This window comes from Aulonocara sp. 'chitande type north' Nkhata Bay, linkage group LG3, assembly GCF_057382095.1.
Source record: "Aulonocara sp. 'chitande type north' Nkhata Bay isolate Kocher_YH1m ecotype deep benthic linkage group LG3, A_spYH_male_GT1.1, whole genome shotgun sequence".
NCBI lineage: Eukaryota > Metazoa > Chordata > Actinopteri > Cichliformes > Cichlidae > Aulonocara > Aulonocara sp. 'chitande type north' Nkhata Bay.
Window position 1 is genome coordinate 10497796 of NC_141346.1, and position 17702 is coordinate 10515497.

Sequence of the window (17702 nt, forward strand, 5' to 3'; positions counted from 1 at the left end):
AGGTGGAAGCAGCCTCTGAATTTGGACACCCCGCTGTTTCCAGGCCGGCCAATAATAATGGTGACATTTAACGTATTTTATCCGATAAAGAAACACTGTAAAATGTATTTATCACCCCAAAACAGCCCTTTTGAATTGTCTCCCTAATTCTGAGGTCTCAAGGTTGGCAAGTGTGGCTACAACACCTCACTCTTGGAGCACTTTTTTGCCACATGTATCGCAAACCACGTCTCAGCTGTTTGTGGAGGTGAAATACGTCCACACATGACTCCAATTACGCTCAGCCATTGTTGGGAGTGCGCACGCCAAGGGGCTGCGAGACATTTATACAGCCGTATTTCGCACATGACTATGAAAGGCGGAAGAGGAAGTAGTTCCTTTGAATGTAGACAATCCGAATGATATACAGTGGGGCAAAAAAGTATTAGAATTAGGGGTAGAAAGAATCTAACCATCATGCATTCTCACTAGCAGGTTTCAAAAGCATTATGTTTAGAAATAGAAATAAATTTTTAGAAAAGAGAGAGACCCAAACAAGTAAAAAGATGTATTTGGACAGTGACTCAGATTTTAGTTTAAAAATGACACGAGAAAGTTTCCAAGAAATAAAATAGTCATGAATAATAAATCTGGAATGCACATGTCCTGTTAGCTGTTTGTTTGGTTTAGTCATTTTTTATTCCTCTTTAAATACCCCTAAGCATAGAAAATAAATACAGATTTTTCAGGTTCTCCAAACTCTCAAAGTCACAAAGTCACAAACATTTAAAAGACAAAAAGAAAAACAAAAGAACAAATAACAGAAGAAATAAATCTTTCTGTTCGTTTCTGGTTTTCCCATCATAATTGTTCCTTTTATGTTCTTACTAACATAAAATACTAAATATTAAAGACAGGTCTTTAGCCCAGTTCTACCAAAACCAGAAGAAAACACAGAGCTCAGATTTCTTCTTCTCTGGCTGTTTCCTTTTGGGATCACAGTTTAATCCAGTTTGAGTTTTTCTGGAGCTTTTTGCTGCTCCTGCTGGTTCCATAAAGAAAGCAAACATGCAGAATAAAATGTGAATTCAGCAATCTTTAATAATTTTGTTTCCAAAGGTTAAACCAGTGCTGTTGTATACCAGTAAACCTGCCGTTTAAGGGGGATTTAAAGCTGGTTTATGGAGGTAGTTTGAATGTGAGTGACGTGATAACAGCGCGCTGGCTGTCTCACTCTCTGTGGATCTGCTACAAAGCTTACAGTCTTTAGTTTAGGAGTCTTCAGTCTGAAGATGTTTCCACCTTAACTTGCCCTGAATATCTTTGTGTGGTGCCCGGCCACTCTGAGGAGTTCCCCAGACATCAGTTTTGGGTCCTCATCTGTTCACATTAACCAGAGATACAATTTAGCTTATCTGCATAGATTGCTGTTTTTTGAAAAGCTAAATAACTGGTTGTTCTTATTATTTCATGTGATGATATACACTGACCAGGCATAACAGTATGAGCTCCAGCCTAATATTGTGTTTACCCTCCTCTTTGCTGCCAAAACAGCCCAGTCATCAAGATATGGACTCCACACTGGCAGTGTGTTAACAAAAGATCCCATAAGTCCTCTCAGCTGGGAGGTGGGACGTCAGACATGTTTGTCCAGCACGTCCCACAGATGATTGTGTGAGTTGAGATCTGGGGAATTTGGAGACCACCTCAGACTTGTTGTTGTGCTCCTCAAACAGTTCCTGAACCATCTGTGCTTCATGGCAAGACGCATTATCCTGCCGATGGCAGTCACAGCCATCAGGGAATACTGTTTCCCAGCAGACCAATACTCAATACCATCTTCTGTTTACTTTCTATCAGAACCAGGACTTTATGTCAGCAATCTGAGCTACAGCAGCTAAGGTTTGGACCACAGAGCCAGCCTTCACTTCCTACGTGTATCAATGAGCCTTGGCCACCCATGACCCTGTCTTTGGTTCTTTCTGTTGTTTCCTTTTGACCACTTTTGATAAAGACTGACCACAGCACACCAGGAACACCCTACGAGTCCTGCAGTTTTTCAGATGTCCTCACTCAGTCATCTAGCCTCACAGTTCAGCCCTTTTCAAACTCGTTTAAATCCCTACACTTGAATTTTTCCTTTACCTCAACTTAAAGACTAACTATTCACCTACTCCTGATGTAGCCCTCACACTAACAGGTGCCATGATGAAGCGGTAATCAGTGTTATTCACTTCACCTTTACCTTCACCCATGATGTTATGCCTGATCGGTGTATGTCGGACAGCTGAGCCTTCAACATTTGTGTGGATGCGTGCTCTGACACTGAGCATTTGTGTGTTCACACGCTCAGCTTAAACACACGTCTGTGTGCTTTCACTGTTTGTGAACGAGTTCTTGAGTTGTTGGTGAAATTCACAAGTGATGCTCTTTGTTAGCATCATCATCATCCTCAGTTCAGGTGAGCTCCTGCAAGACGAGGTCAGAAAGGAAATCCAGATTCTTGTTATTATGATTGTTATTGTATTATTCTAACATGAAATATTAACAAATTAATTCAATCACCCACAGTTCATTGATTGTTGACTGACAGGTTAGAGTGTTACCTGTGGCTCTCTGTCGATATAAAGACACCATAAGAAGAGTGGAGATGAAGTACGGACAGAACACCAGCAGGTAGCGCATCAGTGCAAAGTCAGAGTGAAGATGACTCGAGTTTGGGTGTGGAGCTCCTGAAGTGGGCGGGTTTGCAGTCTTAGGTTTACCTGCAGAGAGAATCACACCTGTTTAGGTGAAGGTGTTGATGAAAAAAGAGCTGAAATCAGAGTGAAGCTCCTCACGTTTGACAGTGATCCAGCTGGGTGGAGACTCTCCATGACCGCTGATGTCACACTTGTAGAGGCCTTCATCAGACCTGGAAACATGCTGGATGGTCATGCGACCTGTAGACTGGTTCCCAATAAAGACACCATCTTTATAGAAAGCAGCTGGGAGGTTGGAGCCGGTGGTGTTTGTTTTACAGAGCAGAGTGACGTCATCTCCCTCCATCACAGGGAGGACAGGACTCTGCAGGATCACTGATCCACCTCAACACAGAGACAAACTACAGCATTTCATCCATTTACACACAGCTTCATCAACACTAACTCCACACACTCAGCTTACCAGTGACTGTCAGGTTAACCATGTTACTGATGGGACCCTCTCTGGACTCACACCAGTAAACTCCACTGTCCAATGTGAAGATGTAGCTGATGTTACACGAAGAATTAGTCGAACCAGCTGGTTTTCCCCACCCATCTCCACACCGAGTCCTCTGTCGTTTGCTTGTGTTTCTCCTCAGAGTCCATCCAGCAGAGCTGTCGTCCTCCTCACAGCTCAGAGACACAAACTCTCCTTCAAACAGCTGAGAGCTGCTGGGACTCACAGTCAGGCGAGCTGTGAGGAAAAGTAGTCAGACATTACTCACTGAACCTCACACTTTTACACTTTGAGTCTGTCTGTCGTACTGTCAAAAATGTATTTTATTGTCATTTATTCCAATAATCTACAGCAGGGGTGTCAAACTGCAGGCCTCTAGAGCCGCTGTCCTGCAGGTTTTAGATCTCACCCTTGGCCAACACACCTGAATGACATGATTAGTTTATCACCAGGCTCCTGGAGAACTTCAAGACATGTTGAGGAGGTAATTTAGCCATTTAAATCAGCTGTGTTGGTTCAAGGATACATCTGAAACCTGCAGGACACCGGCCCTCGAGGCCTGGAGTTCGACACCTGTGAGTTACAGTTTTCTTATTTATATATAAATTGTATTTTACCAACTTATACGCTTTAACTCTAAGCTAATGTAGAATTGTATTCACTTTTTTAAAATCAAGTCTTTGACTTCATGAAAAGTAAAAGTGGAAATTCTTATTTCTTCCATCTCAGTGATTTTTATTAAATTGAATTAAAGATCCTCACTGGTCTCTGAAGCTGATGGACATGTAAATAAACTGCAGTTTAATTAAACAGATTTTATGTTTCTGCTGATTATTTGAAGAATAATTCTTCCTACAGTAACAGGTATGCACTGCTCATAACTGAACCTCTCATGCTGAGCACATCTAATTATAATTACTTTCCAGAAACACTAAAGTCAGACATGGTGTCAGAAAGAAAATGCAATACTACCAAACAACCAGAAGAGGTCAGGATACAGACATTTGTGAAACAACAAGTGGACGTACACGGCTGACACAAACACACTTACTGTAGTACTGAGGTCCAGGATCTAAAAATGATGCAGTGGGACCGACTATCAAAAGATTCCAGTGAGTGTAAATACAATGTCTTGAAAAAGGATTCATACCTCTTTACACATTTTATCACTTTATAACCACAAACTTAAATGTTTCATTGAGATCTTCTGTGACAGACCAACACAAAGTAGCACATAATTGTGAACTTGTATGACAATGATACATGGTTTTAAAAAGTCTGAAGAGTGTGGCGTGCATTTGTATTCAGCCTCCTGTACTCTGATACCTCCAAATAAAATCCAGTGCAGTCAGTTGCCTTCAGAAGTCACCTAACTAGATCATAGAGCTCACCTGTGTGTGATTTAGTCTCATTATAAACACATCTGCTCTGTGATGGCCTCAGTGGTTTGTTAGAGAACATTAGTGAACAAATCATGAGGACTGAGGCACTCACCAGACAGGTCAGGGATAAAAATGTAGATAAAGTTATAGTAAGGTTAGGTTATATATAAAAAACAAAAAGCCAAAAAGGCACTATTCAATCCATCATCCAGAAATAGAAAAAGGATGCTGCACTCCAATACATGACCATCCACCTAAACTGACAGACCGAGGAAAGAGAGCACTTATCAGAGAAGTTTATAACAGGCCCACTGTCCATTTGGAGGAGCTGCAGAAATCCACAGCTCAGGCGGGAGAGTCTGTCCACAGGACAACTGTGAGTGTGCATTCCACATATCTGGCCTGTATGGAACAGTGGCAAGAAGAAAGCTATTGTTGACAGACAAACAAAGGCAGTGTTGGGGAGTAACAGAATGCATGTACCTGTGTTACGTATTTAAAATACAAAATGTAACTGTATTCCATTAGAATTACCTTTTTTAATCGGTGGTAATCAGAATACAGTTACTTTGTTGAAATAAATAGAATACACGGTGGTCATTTCCGGTTCCATATGTTTGGCTGTCCCCTCTCTATGCCTTCTCCAATTTTGTGGATTGAAAGCAGTCGGGCGCAGGTTTAGCTGGGCATGTGTCATATATAGCATGGCTGAGAGTGGGTTAGAGAAAAACACGTGTCCTCTTTTTAAAATATTTTTATACTCAATTTCCATATGGGATGAATACAGTTTCTCTGATTCTGATCGCTGGAAACAAAACACACAGTAAGGCTCTAATGTAAGCGTCCTGTTATTGTTGGTGGCGTCAGTTACACAATGGACCCAGAGCCAGCAGTGCACGGGCAGGAATGCATTTCTTCATTGGAAATGGGCTGATCAACGTACTATTGCTTTGCGGTTGTTATTACTATTAGTGAAGGATACTCGCGAACAAGCTAACATTGTTAGCCGGCGTTAGCTGAGGTTAGTTCATAGACTGCAGACTGTTAGGCCAAATACTCATGTACGCCCGTCTGTACTTGTGTTTTCGCCGGATTTCACAAGTTTATACGGTGTCTAGAACGCAGTGTGTGATGAAATCACAGCTCCTGAGTTTTTGCAGCCATCTCCTCTTAATTCATTTGTGATTATTATTTGCAATGGAATGACACATGGCATAAAAAATATACATGATGTAGAAGATTTCTTTAAGAAAGAAAAAAAGAATTTGAACTGATTTGAATTGAACAAATATTTAAAATATAATTGATCATATTTGGAGCAGCTTTCAGGATCTCCACGTATTAACATGCTGGTTTTAGACTTGAAGGATAGCATTAACAACCTGCTAGCAGCAAGTAATCATTTTTGCATAAGTGCTCCAATGTTTTTGGTTACGTCTGATACCCACCAGCTTGATAGCTAGCTGGGGGTTCAAGGCTTGCTAGAGACGGCGAGAACACCGAATTCCCAGCAAATCATTTTCAGACCCCTGCATTCTTTCGCTGCTCGGGTTGAACATGATATAAAAGTCACTTGGATAATTGAAAAATGTTATTGTTTGACTTTTTTCAGTGTTTTATTTGTTCCTGAGTAAATCAGTTTGGCTGAGATTAAAATGATAGTTTTCACAGCTGTAGGAGGCTACCAAGGACTTGAGACTGGGAAGGAGATTTGCCTTTGAACAAGACAATGACTGGAAACATACAGCGAAAGATACAATGGAATGGTTTAGACCAAAGAATATTCATGTGTTAAAATGGCCAAAGTCCAGATCTAAATCCCATCGGTGGCGAGACTTGAAAACTGCTGTTCACAGACGCTCCCCATCGAATCTGCCTGAGCTTGAGCTGTTTTGCAACGAAGAATGAGCAAAGATTTCAGTCTCTGGATGTGCAAAGCTGGTAGAGACATACCTCAAAGACGTGTAGAGGAAGGTGGCCCTACAAAGTATTGATGCAGAATCCAAAACACGGCAAACCAGATTTGATTTGCTTAAAATTTTGAAAACCATGCATCTTCTTTTTCTTTTTTGTACCACTTCACAATTGTGTGCTACTCTGTGTTGGTCTGTCACAGAAAATCACAATAAAAATTATGTTTTTGATTGTAAGATAACAAAAGTGTAAAAGTTCAAGACCAACAAAATCAAAGTTTTTCAAGGCACTGTGTACAGTTCACTCTGGATTAAAGGAAATCCAAAATAAATTCAAACTTGCGCTCACAGTTCTTGTTTTTTAGATAGATAGATATTCGGTACTGTAATTAATCCTTCAAAAAGAACATTTCAAAGAAATCATTAAAAGCTAAAATTTACCATGACGTCTGTGCTCTCTGCGATTATGTGGAAACTATGATGACTGTAGTGGAAACACAAGGGAAGTGAAAAATCTCACTTCATCATTGGATGTTCCCTAGAAGCCTGAGACTGTTGTATCCAAGGGATGATCCAGCCCTAACTATTGGCTTTAGCAAAAAAGAAAAGAGTTTCTGTCTCCTGAATCCAAACTGGAAGCTGGTTCCACAGAAGAGGGGCCTGAAAACTGAAGGCTCTGCCTCCCATTCTACTTTTAAATACTCTAGGAACAACAAGTAGGCCTGCAGAGCGAGAGCGAAGTGCTCTAATAGGGTGATATGGTACTACAAGGTCATTAAGATAAGATGGGGCCTGATTATTTAAGACCTTGTATGTGAGGAGCAGGATTTCGAATTCAACTCCTGGATTTAACAGGAAGCCAATGAAGGAAGCCAGTCTCAGACCAACAGAATAGACCCAGCAGAAGAAGCTACTTCCATTTAGGAGTTTTCAAGGCCTCTGAGGATTTCCTCCAGTTTTTATCCATCTATTGGTATCAAGACTGCATCTGTGAGGATTTTCTGCCACAGAGGGAATTTTCCACGACTGCTACAGTTGCCAAATATTTCAAGTGTGTACTCGTCCATAACTCAAATAGAAGAACAAATATAAGAGGAGGAAGACTCTGATTTTAGCCCTGCTTCGCAACCTGCTTTTCTACAAAGAAACAGAAGCATCCTTGACCTGAGATTTTCATCATAAACTGGTTTCCCTCTTATTGGACTCAACTGACCGGGGGCAACATCCAGAACCACGTCTAGCCTTCCAGTGTCATCCAGGCTGCCCAGCTTTCTAGCCTCATTTCCACCAGTCTGTGAGGAAGTCTTACTGTGAGGACCTTACAGGGTCCAGTTGTTCAGCACTCCAGTTTGCTTCATATCAGGTCCTCACCGGTGAAGCTATGAGCCAACTGCCTTCGTTCCACCTGCGCCCTCTTTAAAGAAGAAGCTCTCACAAGCATCTGTCTGCCGCTCTGCCTGGGAACACTCCAGACACTGAGCCACTGTTATTTGAGCCTGAGCGTCCAAAGCTGCCTAAATGTCCTGAGCTGGCCAACCTCAAACACTGAGTGTCCTGAGTGGGTCGAACCTGAGCAGCCGGTGTGCTGGATGGTCCTGTGTTGTCTGTTGTTATATCCTCGAGTAGGACTGGACTGCTACCATGTTCCTGCCAGGCTTCCACAGGGTCTTCACTGCCTTTGTCACCAGCTGACTGTCAAACCACTGGAGGGTCCTCGCCTCGTTCTTCTTTGACACGTTTCTCATCTATCTGACGTGCCCCGCCTCCACAACCTCCAGAAAAGTCCCATCACCCTGCTTTACTCTTAACTGCCCTTCTGCTCTGCTTGGTATTTGAGTCGACCTCCTGAACTGCTTTTCATCAGGTAGCAGAGATGAGCAGGCTTGAAGGAGCTTTACTGCAACAAACTCTGGCTGTTTTTGTGCTAAAGTTCTGAGAGGCTATTAAAAGAAGGAGCCACTGTCCTCTCTAACAGTTAGATCACATGAAATACATCAAAGATTTGGACAAATGACCCAACACCTGTAACAACATCCACCCAAGATACACAGACTGGTGTTGCTGCACAGCAGCGTATGTATCTGCATGTAAATGATGTTTCTGTCACTGTGCATTTGAGATGTGAGTTGAAGACTTGAACGTTGTTGTTTCCACGTGTGTGGGCATCATGGGATCATCATGGGGTTAGCACTGGTGCCTCACACGAGGGAGCGTGGGTTTGACTTTGTTCATGAATTTGCAGAAGTGTTGATTTTTTTCCATGAAATTTAGATGAAAATATTTTTCCAAAGAAATAAAGTTTCAGTTTTAATGTTGTTTAAACATCTTTCAGAATCAACATCTTTGTAACTTGTTTCCACGTTAAGTTATTTTGTACTTGTGGGATAGTTTATCAGTTTTGTTGTCTATAAGACCCACAAACATTTCTAGAGAGCAGCAAACATACAGATTTTAAGCTTTGGGTCTTTTCTTTCTTCCTTCTTGCTCAGGCAGCGGTTAAAGCTGGAAAGTCTTTGCATGACAGCTGCAGAGAGGATGTGGTGTCTTAGAGCTGCACCACAGCCTGACCGTCAGTACATCAGCAGCAATAAATGCACAAAACATGAGATCATTTTGCTTATTTCTGACTTTCAGACACTGGTATAACAGAAGCTCACTGACCTTGGTGTGTCGTGCAGATCAGCACTGCAGTCAGAACTAAAAGAAAGCAGCAGGTTAGTCTGAGGTTTCACACTCATGAAGACGACAGTGACACCAACATTTTCCACTTCACTTCTCTCAGTGTGGGGCTGTCTGGTTTGCTCCAGTTCATAACTGTCCCTCTCCTTCTTACTGCCAAAGTTTAAACTCTTTAAACTGGTTTGTGACTAAAGTCGGCTTCAATTATCTTTTAGGCAAATGTTCAGAAACTTGCCAATACCAAAAGGAAAGAGATCTTAAAACTGTAGATAGGTGTGGATCAGCCTGAAGGATAAGGTGTGATTGTTTAATACTGCAAACATCGGTTACCAGTGATATCATTTACTCTGAACTCAACCTTAGATTAGGGCAGGAGAAAGGGATTCATATCTTCTCTCAAAAATCCTAAAAACTCTGAACACGACGACTGTTTTAGAACATTTATTGCAAAACCTGCAGACCAGCTTTACACTCTGACATGTTATAAACCCGCAAACTTGCTGAACATTGAGTTTCTGAGGTTATTGTTAAATCTCAGCATCCATAAAAACATATTGTACTTACAGAGGAGACACAGCAGCGTTGTTTCCTCCATCCTGTGTCTCGGAAATGTTACCAACACTCTGGTCCGCTCATGCTCACGTCTTTTAAACCCTCCTCCTTCCTGTGATTGACTCTGTGGTTTTCTCACCTTTTACCTTCTTGCCAGCTTCTTTAGTTTTGCAGCATAAAGTAACAAAGAAGAGATAAAACTTAAAAAAAAGGTTAATATGAAGAGAAAACAGCCACAGATGATACGTGCATGGTGCGTTCACTGACAGGAAAATAATGATGGTTTTTTTTTTTGTGCGTTTAAGCGAAGAACCTGAAATTTCTATTTTTAATCTGAAAGAAACTTTTATTTGTCTTGGTTTTTTTTTTTTTTTGGTTTTTTTTTAAGTATTGAACCTAAAACATGTTTTCTTATGTAAATTAAGTCTCCAGCTGGTGGGAAGAAAAACACAAGCTGCATTTTTTCCTTTAGGTGTGAGCAGTTCAGCTGAGAGGAAGTGAGCTGCGGGTGGGGGATTTTCTTTTCTTTAACAGGAGTGTGAGAACCGCTCGCTCCTTTAACCACTAACATGTACATTTCCTCAGGTTCAGTAGAGCAAAAACATACACATGATAAACCCTCAAACCTGAGGTCTGACATCTGGCTGTGGTCCTGAATCGACATCACTCATCCACAGGCCTCAGTGCACAAACTAAACGGCACTTTTCAGGTGTAGCTGGAGGTAGAAATGCAGTGAGGACAAAGGAGCTTCTGAGCGCGCTCAGAGCGCTGTTCTGTTCACGTCACTTGTTTCCAGGTGAGATGAAGTTCAAGCAGAGCAGCGATGTGGAGCTGAGTGTCACTTTTCTTATTAATGCTCAGTTAATCAACAAGCATCACAGCACACAAGAGCTTCCCGATGATCCTTTTTTCATTTGTTTGTGAAGTAAAGTTATTTTCAGCACAAGTTTACTGATCTGTTGAATCAGCTGATGCAAACAAACTGCTGAGCAGCTTCATGTGGAACAAGCTTGAACACCTCTGCTCTTAGTGCAACAAACAGGAAACCACAAACGTATAAATGATTAAATCTTTGTGTTATAAAATAAAAGCATCACTGAGGTGAAGTGTGGAGGAGCTGCTCAGCGGGTTCCCTCAGTTTTCCACATAATGTGGAGGCGTTGTTTCGGCACATGGTTCAAACAGAAAACACTTCTTCTTCTTCAATGGAAAGCTATAAATAGACACTGATGTGACAGACAGACAGGTGCTTTATGTATGATCTGTATACTGTGTTACGCCCACTGCGGGCCCCACTGTGGGTCTCTCTGTGCTTAGTGTCAGCCTACTCTATGAGCTCCACACGGGCCTCAAAGGCCAAACAATTCAAAAGCTTCACCAAAACAAGACACCACTCATGTAGCTGGACCCAGGCTCACCCCACTTATGCTCAGCAGCGCAGAGCTATCCAAACCAGAAAGGCTTTTACTTTGAAGGATTCTGCACTTCCCTCTGAATGAAGGGAGCTCAGAGCTCTGATTGTGGAAGAAAACATCAAAGGCAATCTGAGTTATTTTTACTGTCACGTTATAAAATGTGATGTTCTAGCATCATGTTATTCTTCTTTAGCCTTTCATGGAGGAAGCTTTTCAAACTGATAACATCAGTGCTGCTGTACTTGTTACATTTAGACTGTTTTACAGGAACATCTGTAAAAAGTACAATATAACAATTCTGTGAAGTTACTTACAAGTAACGTATTTACAATAGTTTACTGCTTCACAAAGGAATAAGAATGTAACGTCCACAATTAGACTTTAATTACAGGAACTTTTAGAATTTAGCAGGACAGAAGCAAACGCATAATTGAAAAAATAATAATCACAAAAAAAATCATGTCAAATTATAATGAATTAACTTCATGAATCAAAATGTATTTATCAAAATAATGTGCTTGAGCTAATTCTGTTTCTGTTCTTATCTGTGGGAAGAGGAGAGTTTGGAGATGAGATGGACACATACAGATCTGAAGGCGTGTTTTACCCCAGTATTGTCTGCGCTCTTGCAGCTTTTTGTTGCTGGTTTTCTAGTAAATTTTTCTTGGTAAATTATCACCTTCCTGTTACTTTATAATGTAATGACAGCTTATAAATGTCTCAATTTCTTCAAATGTCTGAATAGAACTAAATGCTCTTTTTCTATTATCCTACATTTCATTCACTCACTCAGGAACTCATCAACGTTTAAAGGCTACGACGTGTAAAATGAGTCATCAAATCTAAACTTAGCTATCAAGCAAACTTTGATCTGAGGACAACAGACCTGGACAGTGTGTGATACTGTCAGCTTGTAGCAGACCGGCTGTTTGGTAAAGACAGTGTTGTTCAGTCAGTGTAATAAAAATAGAGTAAAATCATTTAAAACAATAAAATCTGCTCACAAACACGTAAATCTTTGATAAAAACGTTACACATGATGAAGAACCTCAGCTTCAGCTTACTGCACTGATACAGTCAACACAATATTTGCAGAACATGATTATTGAAATAAAAAGAGTGAAGTTTAATTACGTCATTATGATCGTGAGAGAAGAAAAAATAATACAACAGGTCAAAAGTAGAGTTTTATATATATTATATTTTATTCTTATCTGTGGATTTACAGACACCGTGGTAACACAAAGTTTTCATTTTAAGAAACAAACAAAAGCAGGACAAGAAGCACAAAAACTGACAGACCAACGATCCGTCCTTCTTCCCTCTGTCTTGCTTCCCTCCATCTTTGTAGTCTTCATCCTTCTCTTGTTCTCCTGGGCCCACTGCTACAACACAAGTGAAGTCTATCCAGGATATCCATCCTTTATCTGACACCACTTTTGTAACAGGTATTACAATTAAATAATATGAGATACACATTAAATTATTGTCTCGACAACTTTGGACCAGAATCAGAAAGTTCTAGGTAAGACTATGGAGCCTTGAAAGGATCAGCAGAGAAGGAACCACTCAGTGATAGATACGATGTGATTTGAATAGAAACTGTATGGAAAGTTGTAAAGTTTACAAACCCTGCCTGTCTAAAGTCTGCTTCCTACAGTGCACAAACGCACATTAAAGGGTCCAAAAATAAAATCAAAACCAAACATCCTCTTTAAGGAAATTCTCCAAAGAGTTTCAATTAAAGAGCTTCTGCTCCTGTTGCTCCACTTCTCTTTGGGAAGAGAAATTAGAGTTCCTTGTGTGTGTGTGTGTGTGTTTCTGTCCATTGGTTCTAACACTACCCGGGTAGATTTTTAAAGTGTTAGTCTTATCTGTATCAAGGAAGGTAGTAATAGTCCTGAGGTTCGCTGAAGGTGGATCCCACGGCTGGCCACACCGCACTCTGGTCCGTCGACAGTCACTCTCTTGGGATTGGCTCGCCACTGAACCCACAGGGTTCAGATCTCGAATGATCCAGTCCTGGTCAAAAACCAATCTATGCACACAGTTCAGAGTGCATACATAATAATAATAATAATGGATTGGATTTATATAGCGCTTTTCAAGGCACCCAAAGCGCTTTACAATACCACTATTCATTCACTCTCACACACTGGTGGAGGCAGCTACAGTTGTAGTCACAGCTGCCCTGGGGCAGACTGACAGAAGCGAGGCTGCCATATCGCGCCATCGGCCCCTCTGGCCAACACCAGTAGGCGGTAGGGTAAAGTGTCTTGCCCAAGGACACAACGACCAGGACAGAGAGCCCGGGGATTGAACCACTTGTATGGGCTCAAATTGTGGTCATAAATATTTTGTACTTGTAAATCAGGATTTGTATGTGTAAAAAAGATTTTTGTGTGGACTTAGCCAAAAAATATATGTGAAACTCTGCACTCAAGTTTCAAGTTACAAGTATGAATTTTGACCCCATTTTTCTTCCTTTCAGCTGATTGGTCAATGTCATGTCAATCACAAATTTAACATCTTGATGCATCTCAATCATCCAGGAAAGTAAATCTCCAAAAGTTGATTCTGTTCATCTGGACGCAGCGTTTTGTGGGAGAAATGTTTCGTCACTCATCCGAGTGACGTCTTCAGTCTCAGCTGGCTGCAGGTTTCCCCAAATCTTCCCCCAAATCCTTATATACGGGCTGACGCCACCCTGCAATCAATATGCAGGTGGGTTCCCGATCAACCTAGTTGCGCAGCCAAGAGCGAGCGCAGGAGAGAGCGAGGGAGAGAGAGAAAAGGAAAGGCGAGTAGCCTATCCGGCTACACACTCATCAATCTGAACCAGCTGAATCAAAGGTCAGCAGTGTGTTCACGCATCAGGCTTAGTTTGTACTTTAGAGTCACAGAAGAAGAACAAATCTGTTCTCTGTGATAAACAGAAGAATTGTCTTAAAACAACATGCAGTCTTTTTGTTTCTAACCACAGTCACAGGCTCATTAGGAGCTCAATTTGAGTTTAATTCTGATTTTGTTATTACATAGTTACATATTGTTACATAGTGAAGTCACAGAAAGTCAGTGCTGTCAGTTTATTCTCTTTTACTGAGTCTAATCATGATGTATGGCACAGTGAATAACTGATAGAAAGTTTCCTTCATGAATGTTTTCATGTCAAGAAATGTGTCGTTAGGGGAAAAACATAATTCATCTTTAAACCTTTAGTGCTGAAACATCTCTCACTCTTAGACCTTGCATGAACACCATCATCCAACTTTATTCACTCCCAAAGAACCCAAGCAAAAAAAATAAAAACACAGACCACAGAAACAGAAACAGTGATAATTTTCATTTTATTTCTTGATTTACGGGATTGGAATAAATTATAAGGAGGGCACATTATTAATCGTAGATTAATCATATTTATATATCTTAAAGAAATATTTAAAGAAGTACATTAAAACTTGAGCCTCAATCCCCCCCACGACCCCTGTTTGGATAAGTGTTTATTTTTAAATCAGGATACACTTATTCTGACAGCTCCGTTATCCATGACAACATCCACACACACACACGCACAGCCAATGCACACAAAATACATGACTAAAAAACACATGGAGCCCAAATCTCAAAGGCATTTCAATACTTTATTTAAACCTTTTAAAAAGTTTCAATACCTGTTATTTTTTAATTTTTTAAAAAAACTGCAAAAAAAAAATTAAATTTTTTTTTTTCAGTTTTTTTTGTAAGCATACTTGGTATGTTCAAAGTCATTTTGAGACATTTAACACAAAGTGGGGAATTATATTGTTCCATAATTAGGATACACTCGTCATAGATTTTACAACAATATGTTGTTTCATGAACATTTATATAAATGCCGATGCCTGTTTGTACTGGTTGCTTTACAGCAACAGCAAGTGGACTAAGCCTACATTTGATTCTTGCAGCTTGATGATGACACTTTCTCTAATTCGTTAAAGATAAACTTATGATACTGATACATTTGTTAACTCAAACACTTGGCATTTTTCTCTTTTCTTCCTGCCTTCAAAACGTTCAACTTTATTGATGCAGCAGCTCTTTCTCTTTTCCATTCTTACTGTTCAATACATGTAAAGCTTTCACATATTCACAGAGTGCTTTTAATATTAAAATAAAAACTACTATATACTGTTTTTGATCTCATTCAGCTGCCTTGTCTCCAGCAGCTGTGGTACTTTTCTGTTTTATGTCTAAGCTTTTCAAATCTTTTTTTATTTTAAATTAGCCGCTCAGCTACAATCATCTGTGTGATTGGTCAGATGTTGCCATGATATGTTGAACAGCACAGGGCACAGATTCAGGATCTAGATCATATTTTATGTCTGCATTGAATCCTGGGAACAGCAACAGAAGACTCACAGTTCAGCTGGAAGCTGGTTTGTTTCCTGACTCTGTTTTTTTATTTTATGTTTTCTGTAGAATAAAGATCCAACAACAGCAGCAACAAGAAGTACAGCAGGAACTGACAGACCAACGATCAGTCCAACAGATCCTCCTGTGTGACCTGCAGGTGAGAAACAGGTGTGAGGTGTCAGCTGTCAGGTAGGTGATGAGTGAAGAACAGAACAGAATCCATTTCCTCTTCAAACTGCTGTCAGACATTATCTACTGCACTCTGATCACATCACTCAGACCAGCTGCTTTCTACAAAGTCTCATCAGCAACATCTTTAGAAACAAACATCAACAACCAGGAAGCAGCTTCACCTCTGATCACACACACACTCAACTCTACTCTCTCACCTGGAGGAACAACATGAAGGTGGATGATGGTGATGTGTTCACTTCTTGTTTCTTCCATGAAGACACCACACCTGTAGGTTCCAGCATCATTAATCGTCACATTGTTCAGAATCAGAGACACGTCTCCATCCTTCATCTGTCTGTCCTGCAGATCCACCCGGTTCTTAAAAGATGGATGCTGGTTGGTTGGATCAAACATCCCATCCCGGTACAAAAGCAGATGTTCATCTCCCAGGTCAGCTCTGCTCCACTCTACAGCTCTAATGTTGTTGTTTGCAGCTCGACATGTCAGAGTGACGTCCTGTCCAGACTCAGCTGTGATGTTTTTCTGGTCTGAAAGAGGAAACAACACAGAGCAGAGAGGTTAAAGGTCAAAGTACAGCTGTTCACTTCTACAGCAGCCAATCAGAAACACACAATAAAAGACAGTCTTCTGTTATTAGATGATGATCTTTGATTGTGTTTCTTCTTGTGTCAGCTGAGCTGAAGAAGAGGGAGAACATTAGACATTACAAGAGACTAAACTACATTTAGTTCTTATGTAGTGCTTTCCTACTCAAACATGCTCTGTACAACTTGCTTCATTCACCCATGCACTTTTTTCTGTGTCACTGATTTCTATCTAACACACATTCCTAGTCTGCTGGATTTATCTGTGTGTTAGCATCTTGCCCATAGATATTTGGCACGCAGACTGGAATCAAACCATCAACCCTGCAATTAGTAAGAGACCTGCTCTACCACCTGAGGTCATCCAACTCCATCTTTAAACACACTGACAGTGATGTTTGATCAGTGTGACCAGTCACAGCAGGTTATAGATTATTGGTTACTGATTTCACTGTTTAAAGCTTCATACAGATTGGACAGACATAGGATCACATGGTGAGTGAAATAAATGCAGAGATGGTCACCTCAGTATTTAATAATTAGTTATCTTTGGTCTCTGGCTCTATTTCACAATGTGTCTTTGTCCTGTCTTTTATATCTTGTGTGATATTTCTGCCAGAAACCTGATTCCATATAAATTATTTCACCTTAAAGCAGCGCTGCTAACTGACTTTAGCATCATCACTCCGACCGACACAAACCAAATAATATAAAAATAATTCTTGGGGAATATCATTAACGCGTAACCCAGGCTCATTCTCTTCATTCCTTGTTATCTCACATATAAACTCTGTTAAAAACTTAGTTTCTAACAGGTAAATCTCACCTGCAGAGACGAACAGGACAAACAGCAAAGTGGAGCAGAGTGACGCAGTTACAGCAGACATGTCCGTGTTCTCTGTTTCTGCTGATCTGACTCTTAGTTTGTTCTAAATGTCTGAGTCTGTTGGTGTTTCACTGAATAACTGAACCTGAGTTTAAACCTGAACACATCAGATTAAATTTAAGGTTTAAATATTTTCTTTCACCCGTTCGCTCGATCTCAAAATGGACGACCTGTCTCTTAAAGAAATTGAGCCACGTGACGTTGTGATGTGTTACGTTGGACTGTAGTTGGACGATGAAGTGCATCGTTAAAAAAAAGGTGAAACAATTATATACAAAATATAAAATATATCAAATCTAAATGGATGTCATTTAGATTTGATATATTTTATATTTTGTATTTTTTTCTGTCTAAAAATGGATATTGCACTATGAAGGAAGCAATATTTACCTCCATAAAAGCTGTTCTATAGAACTTTTTTGAGGAATAAAGAAGCAGCAGAACATACAGCATCAAACAGTTAAAAAATATAGAGATAAAGTCTGACAGCTTTTGTTTCTTATCTAAGAAACTGAAAGGCATC

General features: G+C 40.3%; 2 protein-coding genes across 2 annotated transcripts; both read right to left on the reverse strand.

The window, feature by feature from the left end:
- Window positions 1-643: 643 nt before the first annotated feature.
- LOC147333917 (Fc receptor-like protein 2) lies at window positions 644-9749 on the reverse strand. The gene is made up of 6 exons (XM_086285851.1): window positions 9719-9749; window positions 9137-9172; window positions 3145-3417; window positions 2820-3065; window positions 2586-2744; window positions 644-2448 (listed from the first exon to the last, which is right to left on the reverse strand). The coding sequence occupies exons 1-6, from the start codon at window positions 9747-9749 to the stop codon at window positions 2432-2434; spliced, it is 762 nt and encodes a 253-aa protein (XP_086141977.1). The 3' UTR covers window positions 644-2431.
- Window positions 9750-14803: 5054 nt separating this feature from the next.
- Window positions 14804-17242, reverse strand: LOC147333918 (myelin-oligodendrocyte glycoprotein-like). Its single transcript, XM_086286797.1, has 3 exons — window positions 17120-17242; window positions 15904-16236; window positions 14804-15665 (listed from the first exon to the last, which is right to left on the reverse strand). Exons 1-3 carry the CDS (start codon window positions 17178-17180, stop codon window positions 15517-15519), a joined length of 543 nt encoding a protein of 180 aa, XP_086142923.1. The 5' UTR covers window positions 17181-17242; the 3' UTR covers window positions 14804-15516.
- Window positions 17243-17702: the final 460 nt, after the last annotated feature.